Raw genomic sequence first — 26,528 nt, forward strand, 5'->3', positions numbered from 1 at the left:
CGTAGACGTCTCTCGAGGATCTGCACTCGACGTGTCCCCGTCGACGGAAAGCAGCGCGCGGGCGGACGTCGTTCAGCCAGGTCGCGAGAGCACGGGGACCATCCGCGAGGACATTTCCAGCGACGACGAGGAGGAGCGGTGCCGATGACGATCGTCGCGGAGCACGAATCGGGGATCCTTAGCCGCGTGCGCGCGCAGGACTTCCTCGCCTGCGACTCGACTCGACTCGCGCGAGGAGAGCGACGGGACACGACGTACGCACTAGCTTCGCGCGGGCAGCGCCGCGACGCTCGTCCCGCTTACCCGCTCGCTCGCTCGTCGTTGGTCCAGCACGGCCGCTCGCTCCGAGTCATCAGCAGCAGCAGCACCCCTCCGTGCCGAGCGCAGCCGAGTGTCGCGCCGCACGTCAACGCAAGCACCGACGACACCGACGACGGAGCGCACGCACCGCGCCGTCAACACCAGGAGGCGCTCGATCGAGGCGCGCGCGGCTCTCCACGCTTGAACTCGTCGCCGCTCTCGCGCCCGAAATCAGTTCGCTGCCTCCGGGATTACGCGCTTTTTCTTTCCCGCGTCGCGTCGGGAGAGGAAAAGGAACTTTCCGCGGCTCTTCCCGTGAATCCAGCGGCGCGACCGGAGCTTGCCCATGACGCAGATAGTATAGATGGCAGAGGGAGAGGAAAATTCCTTCGGAGTGATCGCCGCTGGGAACCGGTTCGGCGAATCACGCGATTATTACGATAATCGTAGACAATGCTGCCTATGATTCCGTCATAGGGACTTTGCAGAAACGAAGCGGAACTCCTCCGGATTATCAAATGATGCAACGGCGAGTTTATTTCCGATTTCAACGCAGCGAAGGAACTCGACTCGGTGAGTCGACCAAACTCGCGATCGGTTTCGAGCGGGAGAAAGCGAGGGAGAGGATCCGAGCGATCGAGCGCTAACGGGGGCGCGAACGAGTACATCGAGGGTTAACGGGGGGTTGCGCGACCCTCTCTCCCGGTGGGTATTATCCGACGGTATTACCGCCGGCGCGCGTAGCGCGGCGATTGATTTGCGGTTCTCCGTTCCGCAGATTCCGGGTTACCGTCGCGTGACACGTCGGCGGCATCGATTTTGCGTTAGTTCCGAGTAATTTACGCGGCGACGCAGCAACGCCGATCGCTCTCTCTCTCGGCGCTGACGACCCTCTTCAGGGAGAGGGTGGCTGGATTTTTCGGGCCGACAAAAATCGGCGCGCGCGCACGAATTCCGCTTTGAATTCGATCTAAAAATAAGCCCGCGCCCTTCCACGACCGGGCGGAACAGACTAATCACCTTCACCGCGCCCATTAAATCGATCCAATCTCGTACGACTGCCATTAAACCTAAGTCAACATGACACGGTAAGCAAGCACGCGAAATAGAGCGGCGATGACGATCGCGTGTTGCCGCGTGCTCTTCCGCGCCCGTGATGATGGGCGTTTATTACCGGTGACTAGGGGCTCGTTTAAACCAGGCGGTTGATAAGAGCTGCGTGATGCGACGCGATCAAGAAATCGCAGCTCGTCACCGTGTTAAAAATATTCCCTGCAAATGCGATTGCATCGCGTCTCAGGATGACCGAGACGTAGGCTGAGCTCCCCCGAGGAATAGCGGAAGAATCTTAATAATTCTCTCAGGCTCGGCGATATAAAATATTAAAATATTACCGTTGTATTGTTGCAAACGCAATTCCTGCTATAGTACAGACTTTCGCTTACGGCTTTACGACTAGAAACTTACGATCATCCGCGTACGTTGTCGCAGCGCGATGGACAGACAGTACACCGTGTGCCTAGTGTTTATACGTAGTTCCTATCTACTTCGTCCAACGTGCGTGAGGCCTTCCAACCGAAGGAGATATCAAAAGTATTAAATTGAAATTACTTTGAAATAAATAGGAACCGTGAACGATAACAGTTACTTGAGTATACATAATGAACATGATAGAGAAAAAACTTAAGCAATAACTAGCATTATCTAACGGTGAAGAGACGTGATCGATGCATCGAGCATTAGACGCCGTGGATGCGAAATATTTTTACAAATTATTAGAATGTAAAAGAACGCAAACGCACGATAAATATAAAATGAGACTTGTATGACCGACGACTCGATCCTCCCCGCGCTCATAACTCCACTATGGTGTCGTCGCTCCTGTTGATGGGGTCTCCCTTGAGCAGCGCTACGATCATGCTGAAGAATAAAAAATGTGTAAATGTTATTTCTTATGCAATTGCACGTGAGAAAGAAATGCTCGTGCGACGCCTACCAGTACAGATAAATGAAGAAGAACACGAGACAGTATCCAAGATGAATCATACAGTCCCGTGTATATGTTTTCAGTTGGCTGCGGTTATGGATCTCCGTAGGATCGTAGACCCCCATGTTACCACTGGGTACGCCAAGGTACTCGTAAAACAGCCATACCGTCATCGGTATGTTTACGAGCGTTAATATTAATTGTCCTTGTAGCAACAACAGCAATACCAGGAGAGTATGTGCTATCAACTTTGGCAACACTCCCTGCAACGAGATGTGGCAATAAGATTACTCGCACTATTTTAATAACATTTAAATTTTAATAACAATATATGTTCGTCCGTGCCATATTACCATATTTAACTTGGAGCAGCATTCTTGCGCGTTCAAATAGTCGCACTCGAGGTCCGACAGCGTTATGATCTTTCCGCAGCTCGTCAAGGGAAATAAGTGTTTAGAGATATACAGTGTTTCCTCTAACTGTAGCACTTAGAATATCTCTGCTTCCTTTGATGATATGACAAAAGTCAAAGGACGAAAATTGTTCGATTCAAAGAGACTAGTACTCTGGTAAGAAAATTAGTTTTTTTAATGTGACCTTTCACAAGATATCAAGGTCATGAACATTTTTTTAAACGAGATGGTATATTTTCCTTAACGAAATGATGTAGCTTGCAAAAAACAAATTCAACCATACAGAATATGTTGACCTTCAAATGACTTTGAACCACAAAAATCACGTTTAGGAAAAGAAACTTCATGTTTTAGGTGTCCCCAAAGAAAAAAATCAAGAGGCGTAAGATCTGGTGATCGAGCCGGCCAAGAAATTCTTCCACCACGTCCAATCCAGCGGTCAGGAAATGATTCGTTACGTATGTTCCGTGCAAATGAAGTTTATCGCGATATTCCGACAACACCTGAAGATATGCGAGAAAGAATTCAGCGTGCGTGCACCGCAATTACTCCGGAATCTCTCAAAAACGTAAAACAATCGTTTATTCATCGAATTCGAAAGTGTATGGAAGTAAACGGTGATCATTTCGAACATCTGTAAAAAAGGTATATCTTTGTAGTTATACATACAATAAATAGTTTCTTTTCCTAAACGTGATTTTTGTGGTTCAAAGTCATTTCAAGGTCAACATATTCTGTATGGTTGAATTTGTTTTTTTACAAAGCTACATCATTTCGTTAAGGAAAATATACCATCTCGTTTAAAAAAATGTTCATGACCTTGATATCTTGTGAAAGGTCGAATTAAAAAAAATAATTTTCTCCCCAGAGTACTAGTCTCTTTGAATCGAACAATTTTCGTCCTTTGACTTTTGTCATATCATCAAAGGAAGCAGAGATGTTCTAAGTGCTACAGTTAGAGGAAACACCCTGTATATAATAAATATTGCGAAAAACATTATATAAATAAATATTTTTATTGATTAATAATAAAGTGGCAAAAATGGCGAAATGCGCCTGCTTTCGAAGAATTTTGAAAGCGACGCCTCACACGACTGCCAACGCCAAAGTGATTCCCGTCACGGGGCAAAGTCCCCAACACTGTTAATCGTACGCCTCATAACCTCGCGTTGTAGAAATTCGGCAAAATCAATGAGATTCGAGAGGTCGACGGTGATAACGCGGGATTATCGTGTAACAAAGGATACGTAATACACCAGGAGAAACAACACTGCACCGGTATCAATCAATGCGATTGCGAACAGAAGCGGATCCGAGATCAGACCCATGACGTCGACTTTTCCGTTGCGCTTCCACGCAAAAACGCAGCGGAATCACATTAGATTTGCGAGTGCGGTGTTTCCCGTAGGTTCGTCGTGCGATTGACGAGTCACGCAAGTTTTCACTTGCCGGCCGAGTCGCACCGCGAAAAAATCGGCCAAACAAAATATCACTGACCGTAGAACGCGCACTTGGCGCTATTGCCAACCGCTCGATCGCTCAGCTTGAAGATCCCTGCGACGTAAAGGTGAATTTACGCGGCGCGACAATTTCTATCTAGGATTCCTCGGTCCTTGTCCAATTCTCGGGCATGTGGCGTGGAATCCTGACCTACGCCACAGCGATTATTTGACATACATCATGGGCAGTCAGGGCAGTTTGGCAGCCCTGCTGTAAAACATGGCACCGTGCTCCTAAAGGGACAACGTAGATTTATTGTGGAAAATAAGAGGAAATTGAGAGAGACAGAAATGATGGGTCCTTTACAGATAATTGCGCGGACAGGTAAAATTGTTAAGATATTTCTGTTACATTTACGATTATTAGGTTAAGTAATTGTAGAGCGAAGAATGAGCCTTCATTTTTACCGAGTTTACTCAGGGAGTACTATTATTGAGTGTTACATATTAGATCAGTATTTTTACAAAACGCGTTGCTCTTTCGAGATGTAATCAGGAATAATTGTGTATAAAAATATTTTATTAAGATAAATTTATCAATGTCATGACTTAATATTGATCATTACCTTAATCATTGTTTCTTTACACATGTATTGTACTTCAAAATTATCTCGTTCTTGTTTTATATCGCAGGTTGTTATTATTTTATTGATTTCTTCGTAGCATCGTAATGTTATTTCTGAAACTGCTTAATTTGTTATAATTAACTGTTGCTGTTACACATAAGTAGTTTACGGAATTATTATATAAGAATTCTCATTACCGTTCTCATTGCGTGTGATATTTTAGCTCCCAGATTTATGAGAGTTGTTCCAAGCGGAGCGAGCACACAGTTGAGCCGGAATACGTATTACTACGTACGCCCGGATGAGGGGGAAAAGAGTTGGAATGACATCATGGAGGATAATGCTAAGCATATGTTCTTCCTTGAGATTTTCCGAGCAATAGGGATGGCTACGGCTCAACTACTCAGGGAACCAGCAACGATAAACTATCCTTTCGAAAAAGGCCCTCTTAGCCCTAGATTCAGAGGGGAGCACGCACTGAGGAGGTATTTTTATATAATGAATACATTAAATATATTAAATATATTGAATATATTAATATATTTACAGGTATCCCTCTGGAGAAGAGAGATGTATCGCTTGCAAGTTGTGCGAAGCGATATGTCCTGCGCAGGCCATCACTATTGAAGCGGAAGAGAGAGCGGACGGATCTAGACGTACCACCAGATACGACATCGACATGTCTAAATGTATTTACTGCGGTTTTTGTCAAGAAGCCTGTCCAGTTGACGCTATCGTCGAGGTATCCGAATAAATAAATCTTGTTGCTAAATGTGGGAAAGTAACATTATAATTTACAGAGTTAATAAACGAACATCGTTCCACAGGGCCCGAACTTTGAATTCTCGTCTGAGACTCACGAAGAAATGTTGTACAACAAGGAAAAGCTCTTGAACAATGGAGACAGATGGGAATCTGAAATCGCTAGTAATATTCATGCCGATCATTTGTACCGTTAGGACGCTACGATGTTACATAGTCCTAATTAGTGATGCGAATGATATATGAGAGGTATGAATTTAATTGAGTAATCGGGAAATTCATGCTGCTAGATATTATGTAAATAAATGAAATTATTTGAGTAGCAATATAAAGAAAATAAATAATAAAAGATACATGGTTGCCGTTTAAGTGCCTTTCATTTTGAGGAGTATCCTGGAGTCATCTGTTCCACGGACCAAACGTGTCTTTTTCTTTAATTCATTACTTATATATACATTATTTTTTTATTCAGAAATTGGCTGTAACACAGGTGAATTGCAGAAGTCAAATGGAAATATGTGTCTCAGAAATTATCATTTTCGTGCTCGTGCTCGCATTTCATCACTTTTCACACATATCTATAAAATACCCTTACATACAATCGTAATGTAACGAGAGAAAAATATATGTATGCGTTCTCAGCTGTTCGATTATGCCGCGCTTGAACTGCATCATCTGCTGACTTCAAGTGGCGCCAAGCCTGATGTATAGAGTGTGCCATCTATAATAGCTTCGCGAGCGAGTTCGCCGTGGTTGGCCGACGGACACTGACGTAGCGTTAATGAGGTTACTCCTCGGTTCCGACTGATTTTGACAGTCTTGGATCATGTCAAGCTGCAGTTGATAGAAAACCGACGATTCGCAACGTGGTCGGATTTCTGTCAATAATTCCCGCGCGCGCGGAATAGATATTTATCTGTATATACATGTACATATATGGGCCGTGTTCCGCCCGAAAATCGTAGTTTCTTTTTCTCGCCGTTATTTTATTATTTCTCCGCTCGCCGTTCAACGTCTGCCCGTTTAACGTTCCCCGACCTGACGCTCGTTACTTGACGATACGATGGCAAGTACAGACGTCTATGACAGCTTGTACCTGTGAGTACCATTTTACCAGACCACCATGTCGCTCAACATGCGACGTGCACGCGGAAAATAACTCAAAAATAAATATTGTCAATCGCATTCCTTTAATCTCGATCGTTATCTTGCCAAGGTACGCCACGCCGGAGAAGTTTTTCGTGGAGCCAGTCGGAAGCAAGATCCTTCTGGTGGTCGATAGGCTGAGTCAGCAAATCTACACGCAAGGTAATAATAATAATAATAATAATAATAATTTATAGCCGACTTCTTGCGCGCTTGGAGCAGCGCTGAACGAGCCGATGAATCCCTGGTACCTCTTCCTCAGTTGGCACGGCCAGTCAAATCCCGACAACTGCCAGCCGCAGGAAGATATGGGGACTGGTGGGCACTATACGTCTTCTGGCATGTCGTTACCTCATTGTCATTACGGACGCTCAGATGTGTGGGACTATAGCTGGGCATAACATCTACAAGATAGCCTCGACGGACGTGATACCCTACACGAGGTCCTCCCTGCATCTGTCCGAGAAACAAGTGCAGAGCAACGCTACGTACCTGGAGATGGTCAGGTCCGTCTTGAACACGCCGTATTTTTACTTTAGCTACACCTACGACCTCAGCCACACCATGCAGAGGTTGCATAACACCACTCCCGAATTCTTGCAAGTAAATACAGCAGGCAGATAAGAGTTCTTGTCGTATTACGGAGTTTGATGGTGAGTCATCTTGTTATTATGTATTACTTAGATGCCGCTTCACGACAGGGCAGACCTCAGGTTCGTGTGGAACGCTTACCTCCTGCAGGACCTGAGCGCAAGGCCGGAGCAATACAAATTCTGTTTGCCCATTATTCATGGTTGTATCCTTTGATAGACACTTGCTGCCGCGCGCACGAGGCACGATGCGCACAATGACTTCTATTTCTACGTTGGCCTTGACGATTCATCTGCACAGTCATGTCGTTGAACACGGTGGTGGTGAACGGCGTCGCGTTCAACTGGGGCATCGTCTCCAGGCGCGGCGTGCACCGCGCCGGCACGAGGCTGTTCTCGCGCGGCATCGACACCACCGGGAACGTCTCGAATTACGTGGAGACGGAGCAGCTGATCGAGGTGAACGGCGATCGCAGCTCGTTCGTGCAGACGCGCGGATCCATTCCTCTGTTTTGGTACCAAGCGCCAAACTTAAAGTACAAGCCGAAGCCGCAGCTAAGTCCGCACGAGGACCACCAAAGTGCCTGTGCTCGGCACTTTGACGTTCAGATCTTTCACTATGGCAGGCAAATCCTGGTGAATCTGGTGAGTCGTGTCCTGTCGTGCGGATCCTGCCGATTTTATTATGATTTTCGGATTTTACTTGTCTGTGTGCAATTTAATTTTTTTTTGTTAGATCGACCAACATGGACCAGAAGCACTGCTTGAAGAGGCATATCGCAATTTAGCCCAGAGAATCAACAATCAAAACGTTCGATACGAGGCTTTTGACTTTCATTCGGAGTGCAGAAGGTTGAGATGGGACAAACTGAACACTCTGATGGACCGACTGGCCCACGATCAGGAGCAGATGGGGTATTTTCTCTTGATGAGGGACGGAGCACTGCTCTCGGTTCAGGACGGCGTTTTTCGCACCAACTGCATCGATTGCCTCGACCGGACGAACGTCGTGCAAGGCATGCTGGCGAAGCGAGTTCTCAACGAGGTGCTCAGCAGACTAGAAATACTCAGGAAAGTCGAGGACCATCCCGCTTTCGAAAATCTCTTCAAACAGGTGAACGTTGGATAAGAACTCGATTCCTCGCTGAAATTTCCTTATTTAATTATGTAAAACTGTAATTATAAATAATTAATTAAAGTAACATTTAATGTTACTTTTAATAACGTAATATGTTACTGTTAATACGTTTAGGTCTGGGCCGATAACGCGGATGTGATAAGCATTCAGTATTCCGGCACGGGGGCATTGAAAACAGACTTCACGCGAACCGGCAAGCGCACGAAATTGGGCGTGATGAGGGACGGTCTGAATTCGCTGACGAGGTATTACAAGAACAACTTCGCTGATGGCTACAGACAGGTAGGGAGAGCTTGACGATGACAATCTTGAAAAACATATCTTTTATATTTTTCTCAACATCCCATGCACTCTAGGATTCCCTGGAGCTTTTCCTGGGTCGCTACATCGTGCAGGACGGCGAGTGCACTTCCATTCAGTGCCCCTTGGAAACGGAGCGCAACTGGCGTTACGCAACATTCCCACTCGTTCTCTTAGTCGCATCTTCGATGTTGGTAGCTCACGTGATCTTGCCGTCGCGGTACACCACGGAGATCTTGCTGTACATGCTGTTCTGGGGCGCTATGGTCGCCGGCACCTTCGCCACCATCATCCACCACGGCAAGCAATACGTCGACAAGCCAAAATTACTTTAGGACTAATTAGGTGATTGACAATTTCACGGTATTTCAAATTATAATATATATTATAAGACATGGATTATACCGATGGATACGGATAAAAGCGGTTGTAGATCAGTTACCTCAGTTTTGCACAATTATCAGTTGATCGGGTGGTCGGTCGGTCGGTTTTTCTATTACGGCACAGAAAAAGGGATAGATCTCGATGCACCAATTACACTTACCTCGATGGCAAATTAATGCTCTCGTTAATTAATACTCTCATTTCCGGCAGTATCACTCGCGATGAAACGCGGCGGTATCGTATCCGTCGAGTGCATTTTTATTTCTCGTACACGCGAAGTCTGTAAGTGCGGAATGGTAGTATCCCGAATTATCATCACGTGTACTCTTGTACTTTCCGCATAATACATAGCAAGGTACGCAGTTTCTCGAACGATGTTCGTTCCTTAGGGTACACTTGGTACCTCGTCACGAGCTCTTGTAACATGTTATAAAGGATCAGGCCTCCGGGGATCTCCGACAGACACTTTGCCAAGTGTACGGGGTGGCCGCGAACAGAGCTGAACCGCAGATCGTGCTCGCTAAACCGCACCGTCCATAGATATTCCGGCAGCATGAGACTTTTCTGGGTGAGGCTTGGAAGGTACTTTGGACCACGGAACTTTTCTTCTCGACTTGATCACGATCGGACGCCTTCAATCGGGCAGCGCGTGAAACAGATTCGCTTATCTCGCAGAGCTTTTAATGAAAGGATCGTACGATTAAACTAAACTCCGGTAAACGAACCGAATGTCGTCGCCGGCGCCTCGTTTCCACGAGCGTTCGCAAAGTGCTTCATAAAGTAGGATTAATGTTACGAATCAAGAGAGCCAAAGTACTCGAGGACGTATGAATTTCCGTAGGCATGGAATTTTGAGCCAAAGTACATACATACATACCGTTTTTAGGGTATACATATAATATGTATATTGTATTTTATTGTACATCTCCGCAACAAGATTATGAATTATATATCATTGTATTTAAATGTAGACGTGGACAGTGTCACGATCGAGAGAGTATTTTTTAATATTTCAAAGGCCGTGCGTTGTGCCATTTGGAAAACAAGAGTAAAGTATAAACGGCGGGGAGCTTGGCCGCCGAGAAACGTTAACGATTTATTCTCCTTGCGAATTTTTCGATTGTAACGTGATGTTAACTGCAAATAAATTAATTATACAATGCAACTGTGTTTTAATGTGTATCTTATTTTTTTTTATTATAACACATTTTAATTATTTATCTACTGATAAAATATGAAGTTTAACGATCGTATTGCCGGTCGCTCGACTAAACTGACGAAAATATATGTATTCTCTTGACAAATTCCGGCCATTTCTATTTTAAAGATATAATATTAAACCTGCAGACTCATAAAACGTTAAAACAGTGCAAAAATATTTTTCGCTATGTTGTCATCAATAATTAATTTATTGGTATATGAACGACGCGACGATCATATGCCAATCGTTCATTTAAATAAAAAAACATTTCCCGCGATAAAATTAGGCAATTTAGATTTCAGGCATAAAATATTTCGACTTATGTTTATATTAATTATTAAAGTAGTCTATAAAGGAGATGAAAAAGGTTACGTTTATGCTATGCGAATCGTGCATTTGAGCACGTCGAAAATCTCCAAAATGGAAGTATCAGGAGCAGGCGAACATGATGTGCGAAGTAGCCCAACACCGCGCAAACTTGTCGGTAAATTGCCGATCGCAATTACGTCGATAAAACCTAGTGTCGATATAGTTACCGACGTCTAAGCCGAGGTTGACATAGTTACCGACATGACATGAACTCTTGTGCCACTTCGTCGCATATCATGCTACTCTGCTCCTAATCCTTCATTCTTCAAGATTTTCGACGCTCAGATTCGTATGGTACAAACCTAACCTTTCTCATTTCGCTTAATATTGGATTTCGGTGAGTATTGTCCGCTACATAAATAATTAAGATAGACATAATTAGGAACATTCTATGCGCTTTTATGATGTAATGTGACGTTTTAGGTTCAGTATGATATATTTTAAAAATCAAAATTGTAAAAATTTATTCACATAACGTTCATGTTTTCACTGGTTTTAACAAGCGGCCCAAATATTAGTATATTACAGTATGATTATCTTTTATTTTATCGATGGATTAATAAATCGAACGTAATTAGAAATATCTTATGTATATATTTATATTATATATTCTATGATAGTTTAGTTTTATTCTGTATTCCCAGAAGAAAAATTAGGAGATTTTGTGACAGAAACACAGTATATTTATATCGATCTACGTATTTGTACTTTCAAATAGATATAGATAATAGAAGGCAAATGACATTGGATCATTCTTCATATTCTTGAGAAAATTCTTCTATTTTGAACTTTTATGTTTTAAAATTGCTTGTAGAGGTATAATAGGAATTTCAGAAATAAAGTCTTCATGTATTTTAGGAATATATTTTAAGAAATTTTTAAAACACTGCCTGACTGCCTTCTGATTCCAGAATTCGAAAACTAGACATTTTATCAATACAATGTTATGTTACAATTTTAATATATCTCGAATCTGGCAAAACTTTTTCGCGTCCTTCTTCAATATACAATAATGAATGTCGTTTCATAAAAATATCATAAAATGACTTAATTTTAGTCGCGGTCCGCTTTCGAGCGTTATTTTATGCGCGATTTGCGCCACGTGTCAGCCTTATTTCGTGGCCAGTTTTGTTGATTCGTCGCTCGTTTATTTTCACTACTGACGGGGTTGAACGACGACGCGAAAACAGGTGCGTGACGTCACTTCCGTGAGCGGGACCGAAACTTTTTAGCGGCTTTGAGTCTTTGACAAACGTTCGCCGGTAATTGGATTCGTTTTATGAAGTTCCAACGAAACGCCGGAATGACCCTTCACACCCGCGTCCCGCTCACGTCCTCCAACCCCCGCTATTAATTGGAGATGGCGGCGGATGAGTCGACGGTCTGCGGGGGTGCGGACTCGAGGTCGGCTGGAGTGATTAATTTGATTCAATTACAAACCGGAGCAGATCCGGGGCATCGATTTTATTACCATTCTGCCGGAATTTTCGCTCCCCCGTCTGCGATCCGCCGATTCTTCTCACTCTGCAAAAAAAAGAAGAATTAAAACGATAGTGACGGTAGCAGCGACGACCGGCACGGGATTGACTTTGGAAGGTGTCATCTGGATTTTGCGCCTATTAGTCGCATGGTGACGTCACGCAAGAGGTAGCGTAGCATCTGGAAATTTAAAACAATGTTATAAAATTAAATTAATTAAATTAATCAATATTAAACGTTATCATAAACAAAATATTAAGGAAAAGAAATCACGCGTCCATCCATCTTCCCGTTTTATTATAAAATTCGCAAACGGAATCATATTGCAAGTAACCAAACATCCTCCTCACCTATGATTCAGATTCCTGAGAGATGCTGTACGAACGCAGACGCATCCTGGAATACATCACTTATCGATGACCTTATCCGAGCTCCGAGAATCCCTCGGAAATGATCAGCTCTATCGAGGAATTGTCTCGTGGACCGTGCGCTCGGGGAGAGGAAACCACGTGCATCCTTCTCACCGCCTCCGATCGCAATCTTTCGGAAGAGTGTACGTATATGCACCGGGCTCCGAGCATGCGGCACGCGCTTGCTCGCGCGCGCGGATCCACGTGAACGTACACGTACGTACCTACGTCGGTTACGTACCTACTTACGGCGGGTTCGGTGATACATGGAGGTCGCACCTAAATTTCCCCGGGGAGTCATACGTCTCTCGGTGGCCTCTCTCTCTCTTTCTCTTTCTCTTCCTCTTTCCTCCCTGGCAGTCCTCCGGCGCTGTCTCCGTCTTCCGCGTTTCCCTCCCGGCCCGTCCCTTCATCCCCGTCCTTCCGCAAGCAACCCTTTCGCGCTCTCGCGAGCGCGCCCGCCCTGGCCGACGTGTATCCCGCATCCAACGGTGATTCTTGCTCGCCCGCCCGCACTCTCGAGCCGAGTCCACGTGGAATTATCAAGATTGCGGTCCGCGGAGACGGCGCTAATGGATTTCGAGATATTACTCCGTCCTACGTGTACACACGAAATATAACGTGCACAAGTGTATACGTGTGCGCGCCGTGCGTTCGCGCTCGTCCGTGTACGTACGTACGCGCGAACGTGTACGTCTCTCCCACGGACTTATCGAAACCGTGAACCGGGGGTTGTGAAAGCGCAAGACCGCACTCTCCGAGATTACTTTAATTATGCAGTTTTACAACCCGTTTGTCAATTGCCAATCGTTCGAGAGATGAGAACGCTCCGCCGAAAGTAAGAGAATCTGTAATCTTCTTCTTCATAAAAAGGAACGTGTCGACAACATCCGCGATCAGTGTGCCTGCGACCCAACATCGGATAAAAGATTTATCGTCGACGGAGTTCGACATCGATCGACTCGCTCGGGGTTGACTGTGCCGCTTGAAGACTCCGCCGCCCTGATATTCTGACCCTCGGACGAACGCCGAGTCCGAGGCATCCCCATAAACCCGGCACGGTAAACGAAGCAATTTGTAGACGATCTTTCGCGTCCACGCGAATTCACTAATTCATGAATTAAACAGCACCACTTCGTTTCCGCCGGTGCGTGCGCGAAAATATGCGGAGGGGTTGCTCGGCCGTGCGCGTCAGCGTGTATGTACGTTCGCCGCATCGATGTTTTCTCACCGCCGTGCACACAAATGGCGAAAAATGGTCACCGCTAACAGGATGGTGGATGGAGTTGGGCCAATTACCGACGACCCGCCGGCAATTCCAGCATCGCCCTTTTCTTCGCGGTTGGACTTTTACCGGCCTGCGAAGAAAGTTGAGAAATAAGAGGGGGTGGCTGGGCGCTGAGAATATCGCGAAATTATCCCCATTTTTCTGCCGGCGAGGAAATTCTCCATTTGGGACGAATCAGGTACGTGTCTCGCGTCCGACAAGATCTCGTGTCCTTTTGCAGTCACACATCTTTCATCATAATCGAACGTCTTTGCACGGCGATGCACGCTAAAGGCTTCCTGATAATTTATTCGTTATCCGTGCTTGATTATTTCGCTCGTAAGACGAACGCGGTGCGGTGTTTTCGCGAGAACCGTTCGTGCGCCACGGGGGAACGCTGAAACGATTGATAGAAAAATATTTAGAAATCGAATCAAGCTCTCGTCGAGCGTGTGCTTATATAAGCCGACAGCGTGTTCTCGAAATATTTGTCGTTCTTCAATAAAACGTTACGAACGCTGCACCGACGCGACCCAGCTATTTTTTATTTATACCGATACTTGAGTTACACCGACGTGGCAGTCCACGTATCCATTTTGCACCACCGTATGGCGAACAAACAGACGGAGTTTAACGCGCGGCGAACGGTCTGTTGATTACAAAATGCAATTAATTAATGATTACTTGCCGAGAACTCAGCGCACGGTGGTCACGGATATCACTGTTTCTGAAAGTTTCTAGGATTCACGGGTATCTCTGCTTATCTCGGCAAGGGAGGCAGAGAGAGGGAGGAATCAAGAGGGTAGCTGCGAACCACCGTATAACTTCGCCGGGACTTTGTCGCGGGACATGTCGACCATTTCGACTAATACTCGTCACATTGTACATTGTACGTATACCATCTACCCGCGCGTCAATTTACTCCAAGTCACTGCGGTGTGCACCAGCACCAGGCAGCTCGACCACAGGACGGTACCTCGTTCCTCGATGGTGCCTTGAGAACGCTCCATCCACCAACTTGAGCACCGAGTTAATTCAGGAGGATACCTGAAATTTTACGGATGCCGGTTGAACCGTGAAACTTGACAAGATTGATACGATTAATAAAATACCGATGCTGCGATCGGAACATCAAAGCGCGGATTATCGTGGATCGAAGAGAGACGTTGCTCCTATGTGAAAAGAAATTTAGAAACGTCGGCAAAAGTGAGGATAAAAATGAGCGAGGAGCGCAAATGAGACGCAGACGCTGACGCGAAGAAATACTGCGTGTGCAATAATCTTCCGCATTGATCGGAGAGCGAAGAATGCGCGTTGCGTGCGGAGTTTTTCCATAGAAGTTTCAAGCGCAAGGTGACGCACGTGGAACAGGGGAATTAGAAGAGGCATCGGGCGGTAATTACTCTAATGACACTCGAGGATGACGTGGCGGTTTACCTCTTCCGCCGTCCCCGTTGTCTCGCACCAGAGGAGCAGGAGGAGGAACGCGCTGAAGTTTGTCGCTTCAACATCCGTGCGGTATTCGACGATCGTCGTCTTCGCCTTAGCCACGTGTCGATCTTCCGGATACAATTAAGGTCGCGATTGCGCGTGACGGCAACCTCCCTGGACCCTTTCTCCCCTTCGGGCGATACCAGCCGCCGTAATTGTCTTAATTCGCGAGAGACAGGCGGGAAACGAAAGAGAGAAGGAGAGAGAGACAAAGAGACGAAGCTCGCAGAGTGTGTTCGATGGACTTTATCGTTATTGACTTAGAGACTCCTAATAGATAATGATATAACAGATACTGGAAAGAACGAAAAAAAGGAATTTAATAAGATTAAAAAAAACTTTCGTGTCATCGTGTGTGTCGTTAAGTGAATTGCCTGTTTTATCAAACTTGTAAACTTGTAGTGCGATATCTTCATATTAAATATGTAGAGACCTATAAATCATATAAATAATATTGTTATAGTTTTCTACCTGGTATATGTTTTCTCATAATAGCTCATTTGCAAAATGAGATATTATCTATTAACGTGACCTCGCATGTAATGCTTAGGAATATATTAATATTAATATAAAATATTCTTTACGATCTTTGTGTTTTGTAGCTTTTGCGTTTCGATGCTCGACAATCATAATTTACGCAGCGTTGAAGTCCATCCCAATCCGGTTGCGTCACTGATGCCTATATTGTCCAACGCGACATTAGCCAAGGAGAAATCTATTTTTTGAACCTGCTGATTTACTACTGCGTTTATTATGTAACATATGTATACTTAGATCACGTTCGTTATATCAGGTATGTAACAGCAACATTATTCTCCCCTTAATGTTTCCCTTTCCATGCTAAAGTTTAATAAATAAATAATTTTGCCGGATAGATAATAGGTTGTAGAAATAAACCAGTAAACATAAATTTCTTGCACGGGCAAACGATAACTGGAAAAACTGACGCAGTTACTTCATAAGTTTGTAGCGATTAATAATGAAACTATCAAATTCTTCTAACTTATTAATAGAAATAGACTTAATCTTATTTATTAATCTTAGAAGAATTTTTAAATGCTTCTTCGACTCGATAATTATTGTAAAGACTTATTTACAAAGTTAGCACTCCGCTAATTAGAATTATGCGCGAGATTATGCCAATCAATTCCAACATCTCGAATCAGCATATTGAATATTTGTACGCGTCATTATCTCTACACGGTGATCTACATATAGCATAGTTTCTTTCATAATTTATTCGGTAATAAAAAGAGTTATCTTACGTTTTAAAACAGGATTAGTGCGGATAACACGCATGTACACATACATGTACATATACATGTACGTTCAACACATACATGTGTATATATACAGTGGAAAGGGGATTTCTATCACTGTACGGCACTGTAGCAGCACATATGTTCATGGCTGTCGTCCAATAAGCATCAGCTGAATCACCGAACAAACTGTCACTCTCTCGGTTGACCAAACTCGACGGACCAAAGTCTCGCGGCAGAAATTGTACGGCGCTTCCTGTGAAATAATCAGTTCATTGTCTTTATCGTGATGGTGCACACCTCGAACTGGATCTGTTCAAACAAACTCAAGATGTGTCGTTATTCATTCACGGTCATCCTCCTTGCGGTGTTCTTCTCGTACTGTTCAGCTGCCGGCAAGGCTGACGACACTACGTTCGTTAATAGCACGAGGCCGAAGTTCAAGATACTCGGCGTTTTCGGACATCTTGGCAAGAGTCACTTCGACATGTTCCAACCTCTTCTGGAGGAGCTGGCTCGTCGTGGTCACCGTGTCACCGTGATCTCGTACTTCCCCAGAAGTGAAAGCGCCAAGGCGAAGAAGCCGCTGCCCACTTACAAGGACATCAATCTGAGAACTCCCGATGTCGATGTCGTGAATGTCATAGACCTCAAACTTGTAAAACACGGATTTTACAGCGCTTTCCTCGATCTCATTATGCTGCAGCGCTTTGCCACCACATCGTGCGAAACCGCGTTGCTGCGGAATGCGGCCGTCGCGGAGCTCATCAGATCCAACGAGACGTTCGACGTGATGATCACGGAGAGCTTCAACACTGACTGCTTCTTGAGTTTCGCTTATCGGTTCAACGTGCCATATCTGACGATGTCCTCGCATCAGACGATGCCGTGGGTCAATGGCAACATGGGTAACGTGGACAATCCCAGCTACATAATGACGATATTCAGTGGCTACGACGAGCCCATGAATTTCTACAGTAGGATGAGTAATACACTAGCATGGTTATTGTGCAACATGGCTTATGAATATTGGTACCGACCCATCGACCAGGCCGTCGCGGACAAAGCGTTCGGCTTGGATCTGCCTAAGCTGAGAACACTCGCTGAGCAGTCGCAGGCGCTCCTGGTGAACACTCATGCCAGCATCCATGGTAACCGACCTCAATTGTCGAACGTGGTCGAGGTCGGCGGACTTCACATTTCGCCCAAGATCAACCCGCTGCCGAAGGACATTGCCGAGTTCCTCGACAACGCGCACGAGGGCGTGCTCTACTTCAGCCTCGGCTCCATGATCAAGCTGACTACGATGCCGAAGGAGAAGATGAACGCGATAGTGAACGTCATCAGCTCGCTACCGCATAAGGTGCTCTGGAAGTGGGAGTCTGATCGGCTGCCGTACAAGATGAACAATGTTATGGCTAAGAAATGGCTGCCCCAGTTTGACGTGTTGAGTAAGTGAAAGGGCGAACGTGCGCGCCTATCCTCTCCTTTCCTGCCTCCTTTTCTCGAGTTCAAGCTCGAGACGGATTCTCCTTGACGCAATCTGCAATCTGTTTTCTTTCACATAATTCCGAGTCGGTAATCTTTTAATTTTTATTCCGCCGGGTGACGCGTCGATTCGCGCACTATCGTGGCGTTCGGGCGCCAACGAACGCGCCAACAAACGCGTCGTCGCTCGCGTGACAAACTCGCGCGTTGCGGCCGATCGCAAATCGCGGATAATTCTGCCTCGCGACAGCCGTTTCCGCGAGCCGCGTTCGCGCTTTCGCTGCGACAGGCCGAGATCGCGTATGCGCAGATTTGCAATGGTAATGTTACGCTAAAAATTTCACCGGCTTGGTTTAGGTACCGTTTGACATATTTTATTGCCCTTGCAGCACGTGCGCTCGCGCGCTACCGTTTGCTCGATGATCGACGGCCGCACCTGCGGTGCGCGATTTTATTTTCACTCTCTTTTTCCAATTTTTTATTTCGTTGCTTTTGCCTTTTTATCACGTTGTTCGCGGTTAAACTATACCGCCAGCGGAACGCGTGTTTTTCATTTCGCTCGTACGTTTCTTCCGGTCCCACTCTGTTTTCTGTTAATAATGATGCATTCTTTCCCCTCCGGCTTCTCTCGCGACGCATTTAAGTATTTGATTGATTGTCGATGGAACTTCATCACATGATCTTTATCGCATCGTGATCAGATCGATTATGCTGCGGCACGTGTATAAGTTCCTTTTATTAACTGTGTCATTATAATTACGTCAATAAGCTTCTTGCTGTGGCTTAAGTGGCTTCAAGAGACATCATAATTATACTTTAGTCAAGTTTCCTCCTTTAGCAGGAAAACTGGAGCTGTTGCACGAGGATAAAATTCCAAACGATTTCACGGAACCTCGGTGTTTTATTTGATATGAGAGAAAGTGACGTAATTGTTGATAGATAAACATAGGAAATCATATCGTGACAGTTTAGATCTTCAGCGTTACTGCAACGAGCAGTAATCAGTTCTACGAGTACACTTGTTAATCAAACAGTGACACAGTCATCAAGCAGTTAAGAAGTCGTTCGAGCGAACGATTACGCAACCAGTCTAACAATGACCTCAATTATAAATACTTCTCACAGATACGGAGCTCTCTGCGCTCGTTATCATGAACGAGGAGATTGAGCGCCACTCCTCATCGAAATTACGGCGGTTTTTTATTCGATCGTGTAACGCAATCGCTGTAATATATACCATGCCGAATCGGATTGCCTTACAATTCGCGAGCGCGTATGCCCTACGACGATAATATCACATTACTATTATACGAAATATAGGCTCGCGTGTATTTCAAATGCAACAATAGTACACGGCCGTCGCTGCTGCAATTGCAGCTCGAAGAAAGATATTCTGCCTGTTGATGAATATGACAACAAAAATTCGTTATGTCAGAAGATTAGGAAAATTTGTTACATTAATGCGCGCATTTATCAAAAATAAGTAAATGGATTCGTAATGAAATATCAATGTTATAATCCGCCTAGTATTATAATTTCAATATAAAATCGGATATATTAAAGTCATATTTGTGTGTTATACATTCAGGTTCTATTTAATATTAAAAATTATCAGTAATATAATATATACTCATGGCAACTCAATATAATCCCTTTCGAATCGTGATAATAAACAAAAATGGTTACTTAATGATATTTAAGAAAGATATCTAATGATCTTAATGATATTTAAGAAAGATATTTAATTATCTTAATGATATTCTGCGATGATTTGATCGCTTTCATCGATTTGCATTGGCAAAATCCTATAAGGAAGGAAAAGGAAAAGTTCCTTTTTTCTCTTTTCTTCTCTAAGAGCTTAAGTAATTCGAGGATCAGCGGGAAATAACGAAAAAATAAGATCGTGATAATAAACAAAAATGGTTACTTAATGATATTTAAGGAATCGTTTAGAGTTCGTGTTCAAAACATCTTTTGAATATTTGGAATTGCAAAAAGAGAATAGAATTGGAAAATGTGGACACGACGAACGGGCTCGTTAAAAATCCCTGGTACGACAGAGAGAACGAGGGAAAACTATATTGCAATCGCTCGCGCGGAATGCACGGCGGTTCGGCATGCGTTATTTGACTTTCCGACCTCGTATAAACGTGTCTATCGGCTATGACCACGAGGAATTGGAATACTTGGAGAAAGGGCCAGGGATTCCCGCTTGCAGCAACGCTCGCGCTCACTCGCGCGCGGTGAAACTAATCGCGCCGAATCGCGGCCAGGCGGAATCGGTCCGCGCGCGCGAAATATCGAAAGCGGCTTTCAAATCCCCGTTACCGTACGGTAGCTACGGTATTCCGCTATTCAACATGGATCACGCGAGGGATAGAGCGGAGGGAAAAGGGGCTAGCGTCAAATAGTTTTCAGCAGTCAAATCGGGAAAGCGGGCCCCCCAGCATATTTGAGGAGCTTTTGGTGTTCCTGGATACGATTCGCGCAAATTCGGCGAGTACGACGATACACGGACGAACGTCGAGTTAATTGGCAGTGAAATCGACATCCGGAATTCGCGTAAGGTATCAGTAATGCGAATATTTGAACGGTTTCCGTGCGAGGGTAAACGGATTGCCGGGTCACTCCGAAACGAGTGCCCTTTCAAATTCTCCCGGGAGGAAAGTAATGTTCCCGTTGCAACGTCGTACAGTAAAAATGATTTATGGCCAGCGCGTGTTGTAATTCCGCATGCGAAATGTATATAATAATGTCTAAATTAATGTGCTGACCGTTATCTCGTCATTTTCATGTTATGTCGTCAAGGATGACAGAAACGAAACCGAAGCTCATTAAAGCGAGAGATAACTTCTGATTATGCTCTAACATTGTGAATCTAATTGATTCCATTTGTTATGTCTGTGTTTAAACTTTTGAATAATGATGAAATATATATATAATAAATAACATTCGATAACGCCGCGAACCGAGAAGGGACCTCCTGTATAAACAATTAATCGGATTATCCCAGAATGCGCGTTTTATCGCATCCACGTATGAAAAGCCGATCTCACTCTCATTTCTCCAATTTGCTGTATTTCGAAACTTTTTGCAGACTCGTTCTCAGTCACGTTTTCTGGATCGACGGTAACGATTATCAATTAAATATATCGATCTATCGATGTATTTGAAATAGTTTAGTAAGTTTGGTAGCAGGATCGTTTTTGGGTGCGAAGAGGCGGACGTTACGTCTACCGCAATGTACGAGCGTGACGTGGATGGTGGAAAAGGGGACGAAAACCGGCGTAGAATGGGGTGGAAGGCGAAGAGACTGCCGCGAGAATTTTCGCGTAAGCAGTTTTGCAGCTCGGCCTCTGTCGAGCGAAACGACTTTAATTAGGCAACTCGCTAACGACCCGACGGCAACATAAATCACCGTTAAACCTCCTTGGCTACGCCGAGAACCACGCTCTTCCGTCGTCTCCCTCTTTCTTTCTCTCACTCCATTCTTCCTCTCTGCATCTCTCCCTTTCTTGCGCTCGCCACGATGCCATTTCCCTTCTGCTCATCGCGACAGTCCATCATCGTCCACAAGATAGGCGTTATTTAGCTCGGAGTACATCTAGACTAAGATGCGAAAGAGAATGACTCTTTGAGAAATATCCTAAGATAATAATCTGAATTTTCTTCCTAAATGAAGGCGACGTTGTTATTATTTGTGTCACATTTTTGCTGCTTGAATGTTGAAAACAAATTTGCAAATCCGCGCGGTTATTCAGTCCAGCTGCTGAGCACCTGCACATTTATTAATTCAAATTAATTTTTTTCAATATATTAGTTTTTTATTACTTTTGTGCTTGCTTTTTTTCGTGAGCCAATTTCGTTGGATTTTCCATCACCTCTGTCATTTCGTGCAGAAACTAAGTTCGCAGATTACTCTGCACGCGTTACAATCGAATTATTCTGATTATTATGTACCTTGTCAGTGATACAACTTTTAATGCGTAACATTCAACGTCGCTCGTATTCAGTTTAAATATTTCAAGCTGAGATAATTTGGTTGTAAAATTTGATACAGGCATTTCGAGGGAATCTCTTTTAATAGAGTAGAAATTTATGAGATTAAGAAATTTTTTTCCTCCGCATCTCCATGTATGTACTTTTACGCTATTCATATTTTACCTCTCTTCCTCTTTGTACGTACAAAGTATAAAATTACTAATCTCTATAATGTATTTTCCACGAGATGAAAAATGAGCTTACCTCTTTATGAAGCCCCAAAATTACAACGAAGCGACTCTCATACGTGCTCTCGGATTAACGGCTATAGATTATTCCCCTGTCTCCTTCTCTCTCTTGATTATCATTCTGCTCTTTCAGTTATCCCTTATTTTCATCTCGCCCTCGTATCCCCCTTTAATTCGCTGGCCGGCGGAAAGCATCCCTCCTCTTATCTCCCTCATTTTTACCTCGAAAATTCGCAAACTGAGAGTGAATCGCACGATGAGCACGTTCGCAGAGTCACGATATTCGCACACACGATTTCTAATCTTATCGTTGGTATTTTCTCGGCACGCGGATGTGTTCTGCACATCGGCAAAACTTCCCCGCGTATCCCGGGGCGGGTTTACTCCGAAACGAGCTCCGGGATCGCTCATCGCGTCTTCGATTTCGGGCGCGATGCGTATTTCCGTACACGTTCGAGCGTAAACAGTGATTTCGCCGACGGAGGAGGAGATACCGTCGTCTGCTTATCGGACTTCCGCGAGACTTTACTTTCGCGAAAATATTCGCGCTACAGGCGGATTCGAGGAGCGCCGCGACGCTCTGCAGCTCCCCGAAGAGATTGATAAGTAAAGAGGGAATCCTTCGAAATCCCTCTATTTTCGTTCCGACAGACCCGCCGTCGGATACACCCTCGTACATGCTCGCACGCGCTCGTATGCGAGGAACGTCGTCGCGGCTCAATCCGCCGCTGATTATTAATCACGCCCCCGCAGGTGCATTTAATAAACGTAATATTGTTGACGCGATTCGTCAAGCTTACGACGCCGCTGAAACGGCTCGCAACTAAATGATACCACCCCTTTGAAATCCGCATACGGCCCTGATTTTCCCGATGAATCACGCGCTAATACACCCTCAAACAATATTTTCCGTCGCGCATCATACATCATTTTCTATGATTACGTAAACGCATCGCGCTTTAATATCATTATTGTAATTATAGCACTGTAGTTGTATACATGTGCACTTTACGGCCATGACTGTAATTGTGAAATGAGCGATAAGCTATTTGCAAATAATACTGCACAGTCTGTTTTATTGTACTGCTGTTTGTGTTATCGCCATTTCCATAAGACACTGTTTCTAAACATGATTTTTCACTTTGCTAATCTCTGTTTATACATTCTAATCTGGTTACACGTACAAGTTTGAAGCTTCTTGATTTAAACAAATGTTCTTACACTGCGCAGAATTAAGATACGTAAAACAGTGCAGCAGCAGCAATTTTGTCTAAATTCCTCTTTTCTTTCCTCGCCCACATTTACGGGCGAGCATTTCCTTTTTCGTATTTCGGATAATCTTGCTAAGACTGCCGTAAGTTGGTCAGGCGCTACGATCGATCGCTTTAATTTTATTATCTCACTTCGTGACTGCTGTACCTTGATCTCTTTTCTTACCGCCCGCTCCTCGCTCTCCTCTCTCTGCTCCGGGCTACTTCCATTACTTTCCGCGCTCTTTTCCCTCTTCTCTCCTTTTTTTCCTCGCGATCGCATTTTTTTCCGCCCGCGCGTGCAGTTTCTTCGCTCGGCGCTCTTTATGCAGCGCGAAAGTTCGGTACGTCATATCGCGGAAGCTGCGCGAAATTCTTGAGCGAGAAGTATCACGTTTTACTTCGTGCCTTAATTGCAATATCGATCGCATTAAGCAGTGCGCATTTTCTTTTTCCATTTGAGCCAGTTATCTCGCTGACGTAACGGCGAGCGTTCTCGCGAACTGTCCGAGGCGGCAGATCGTGAAACAATGATACGCTAATGTAACGAGTAATCGTTACATTCTTAATGACGTCATTCGTTCTTTCTCACTGCCGGTAGCTGTGATTGAAATCGTTCCGCGAAAGCGACTCGCGATTCTTGTTAATATCGCCTATCTCTCACAGCGACCGTCATACGAACGGTCGGATAGCATCTATTCGCGTGCAACGCGGTGCGCAGGGTGCTTGTACACGCGCGAGGGAGAAAAGGGGAGGATTTGATATCGCGCGTGATTTACCACGCGACGGCGGTGAAGATCTCGGAGCTGCGAATCTTATGCGCGGGCTCTCTCTCTCTCTCTCTCTCCGATTTCTCGTTATACCTCGCGTATCTCGGCATATCGTCGCGCGCGAAAATTTCTCAGCCCGGGACCGATAGATATCCTCTGTCACGTATCAGCGCGGGCACGCCGGGAGATGATACGGGGGATGTGCATCGTGTGATGCCTCGAGAGCACGAAAAGCCCGAGATGCGGCACTCGGCGCCGTGTCGAGACGAAGGGAGCGCATCCCCCTCGACGCCGGGTGCGTGAATGTATTCACGCGCGCGCGGGGGTGTGCGGATGTAACGTAAACCCCCGGCAAATATCCGCGTACATCCGTAGATGGATCCAGGCAGGAGGGCACGTTGCGGCGGGCGAAGCCGAGACGGTAATGGAATTTGACATTAGGATCGACGCCGGAGGTGGTGTGCGCCACCGCCGGTTCGGTATACGGCAAGGAGAGAATATTGGAGGGTGAGGGCGAACGAGACTTTTATCGCGAACACCGCGGCAGCCGAGTCGAGGATTGCCGCTGTGAGTGTTCGACACTGACTGCGAAGGGGTATCACACCTGCGTGCATATGGAAAGACTGGGGTTGGAGGTGCAAAAGAGAAACGCCGCAAGTATCCTTTTTATAAATAAATTTTAAAATAGATCGTGGAAGGACCGCTGGTAATAGTAAAATAGATGATTGAATAAAGGTGCTATTTGGGGTTTAAATAACTGAGAATAGTTCGGGATTGTCGTGGAAATGATGATTATAATTTGTTTTAATATCATGCATGCAAGGGTATTTATGATATTCTCTCCTGTTTCTGTATGACAGGAAGAAATTGTTATTGATGGAAGCGTTAATAAATTATAACAATTGCGAGAGCTCGAAATCCGATATTGGCAAACGCTAATTAAGTCTTCCGTCCTCCGGGGAATAGCGTTGCGCTTTTCGCGTTAATTATTTATGGAATTCTATATTATTAACGCTTACCGTAATTTTACGCATTAAGATACCGTTGACTTCGAGATCGCGTTGACAACGATCGCGAGAAGAAGTGTCTTTATCCACGACGACGCCCTCGCATATTCGAGCCGCGATTATTATTGCCGATATGCAATGCGCGGCGTTAATGAATTAGACTCGTAATTCGTGCCAAGATCAATTACGAATTACTGCGCTGAACCCGTAATTTGCCTGTTAATTGCGATGTAAATTATAGATTCTTCGTTATAAGCGTGAGCGCGAATGTATGCGTAATTAATCAATTAAGGTCTGTCACGCGCGCGCCGGAAGATTACGTGTTCCTGGCAATTCCATTTAGGATCGAGTCATTTGTAATGTCAGATTGTATGTGTGTGTATGTGTGTGTGTGCGCACGTGTTTCATACGGAAGCCTCTATGACCCTGACATTTTTAGTGCAAATTGCGATTTGAATATTTCCGGCAGCGGTCAACGCCGGTTTTGTAAATTGAACCGGTGTTTACAACGTCACTGAAAAGGCCGTTGCACACAACTCGCCGATATACCAGCAGTATCACTCTCGAATGAAACAAACTGTGCAATAGTGTAGACAATAAACTAAATATATACACTTTTCTATTCCTCGTTGTAATATCACTCGCTCGCTCGATTGACTTCTCGAGAGTCTTTGATTTTTCCCAGTTTATTTTGCTATTGTTCCCTCAGTATCTTTACTTTATTAATTTAATTCATCACTGCTACTACAATTATTATATTTTTTCAGATCATCCCAACGTCAAATGTTACTTCGGTCATGGTGGACTTCTTGGGCTTTCGGAGGCTGTTTATGCGGGTGTGCCGATGGTTTTATTGCCGATGTACGGCGATCAGTTTCACAATTCCTATAGTGTAAAGGCCAGAGGTGTCGCCGAAGTGCTCGCGTACAATGATTTGCAAGATGAGCAATTCTTGAGACGAGCTCTAAACGAAATCTTCAACAATGCCAGGTACGCTGCTTCTCAATATATCATAATCCAAAAATAAGAAATTCGTTTTTATCTTTCCTTGATATACATATAATATTTAATTCCATTTAATTCAGGTAAAGAAAAGAACGAATTAAACTCGTGACAGTCGCAATTTATTTCGTAAGCTTGTCAGTGATAAAATCGAGAATAAAACATCAGCCGTTAATAGCAACAATTTAAATTCGCAATAATTATTTTATTAAGAGGAAATA

The 26,528-nt window shown here is 44.6% G+C and overlaps 4 protein-coding genes and 1 long non-coding RNA gene across 6 annotated transcripts in view; 3 read left to right on the top strand and 2 right to left on the bottom strand.

The window, feature by feature from the left end:
- Nucleotides 1-1,675: 1,675 nt before the first annotated feature.
- Nucleotides 1,676-4,234, bottom strand: LOC105287634 (protein cornichon homolog 4). The gene is made up of 4 exons (XM_011353283.3): nt 3,948-4,234; nt 2,641-2,709; nt 2,297-2,550; nt 1,676-2,220 (listed from the first exon to the last, which is right to left on the bottom strand). The coding sequence occupies exons 1-4, from the start codon at nt 4,026-4,028 to the stop codon at nt 2,154-2,156; spliced, it is 471 nt and encodes a 156-aa protein (XP_011351585.1). The 5' UTR covers nt 4,029-4,234; the 3' UTR covers nt 1,676-2,153.
- A 133-nt stretch (nt 4,235-4,367) lies between these two features.
- Nucleotides 4,368-5,891, top strand: LOC105287633 (NADH-ubiquinone oxidoreductase subunit 8). Its single transcript, XM_011353282.3, has 4 exons — nt 4,368-4,524; nt 4,989-5,250; nt 5,315-5,507; nt 5,593-5,891. Exons 1-4 carry the CDS (start codon nt 4,491-4,493, stop codon nt 5,722-5,724), a joined length of 621 nt encoding a protein of 206 aa, XP_011351584.1. The 5' UTR covers nt 4,368-4,490; the 3' UTR covers nt 5,725-5,891.
- Nucleotides 5,892-6,249: 358 nt separating this feature from the next.
- Nucleotides 6,250-10,247, top strand: LOC105287632 (phosphatidylinositide phosphatase SAC1). 2 transcript variants are annotated; one of them, XM_011353280.3, is made up of 8 exons: nt 6,250-6,625; nt 6,744-6,835; nt 6,936-7,276; nt 7,358-7,469; nt 7,565-7,908; nt 8,000-8,377; nt 8,516-8,683; nt 8,758-10,247. In XM_011353280.3, the coding sequence occupies exons 1-8, from the start codon at nt 6,591-6,593 to the stop codon at nt 9,034-9,036; spliced, it is 1,749 nt and encodes a 582-aa protein (XP_011351582.1). In that variant the 5' UTR covers nt 6,250-6,590; the 3' UTR covers nt 9,037-10,247. The 2 variants fall into 2 exon arrangements, with proteins under 2 accessions (XP_011351582.1, XP_011351583.1); XM_011353281.2 differs by lacking the exon at nt 6,250-6,625 and having other exon boundaries at nt 6,896-7,276.
- An 849-nt stretch (nt 10,248-11,096) lies between these two features.
- Nucleotides 11,097-15,154, bottom strand: LOC105287630. Its single transcript, XR_895489.3, has 2 exons — nt 12,485-15,154; nt 11,097-12,314 (listed from the first exon to the last, which is right to left on the bottom strand). It is a non-coding gene; the product is annotated as an uncharacterized LOC105287630 (long non-coding RNA).
- A 739-nt stretch (nt 15,155-15,893) lies between these two features.
- The window catches only part of LOC105287631 (UDP-glucuronosyltransferase 2B15), a 28,354-nt gene continuing 17,719 nt past the window's right edge, over nt 15,894-26,528 (top strand). The window contains exons 1-3 of the mRNA XM_026969927.1: nt 15,894-16,095; nt 16,580-18,012; nt 26,073-26,295. Coding sequence (XP_026825728.1) covers nt 16,851-18,012; nt 26,073-26,295 — 1,385 coding nt within the window. The 5' untranslated portion in view covers nt 15,894-16,095; nt 16,580-16,850. The remainder of the gene's footprint in view (nt 16,096-16,579; nt 18,013-26,072; nt 26,296-26,528) is intronic.

The sequence above is a fragment of the Ooceraea biroi genome, chromosome 5 (genome assembly GCF_003672135.1).
Source record: "Ooceraea biroi isolate clonal line C1 chromosome 5, Obir_v5.4, whole genome shotgun sequence".
Classification (NCBI taxonomy): Eukaryota; Metazoa; Arthropoda; class Insecta; order Hymenoptera; family Formicidae; genus Ooceraea; species Ooceraea biroi.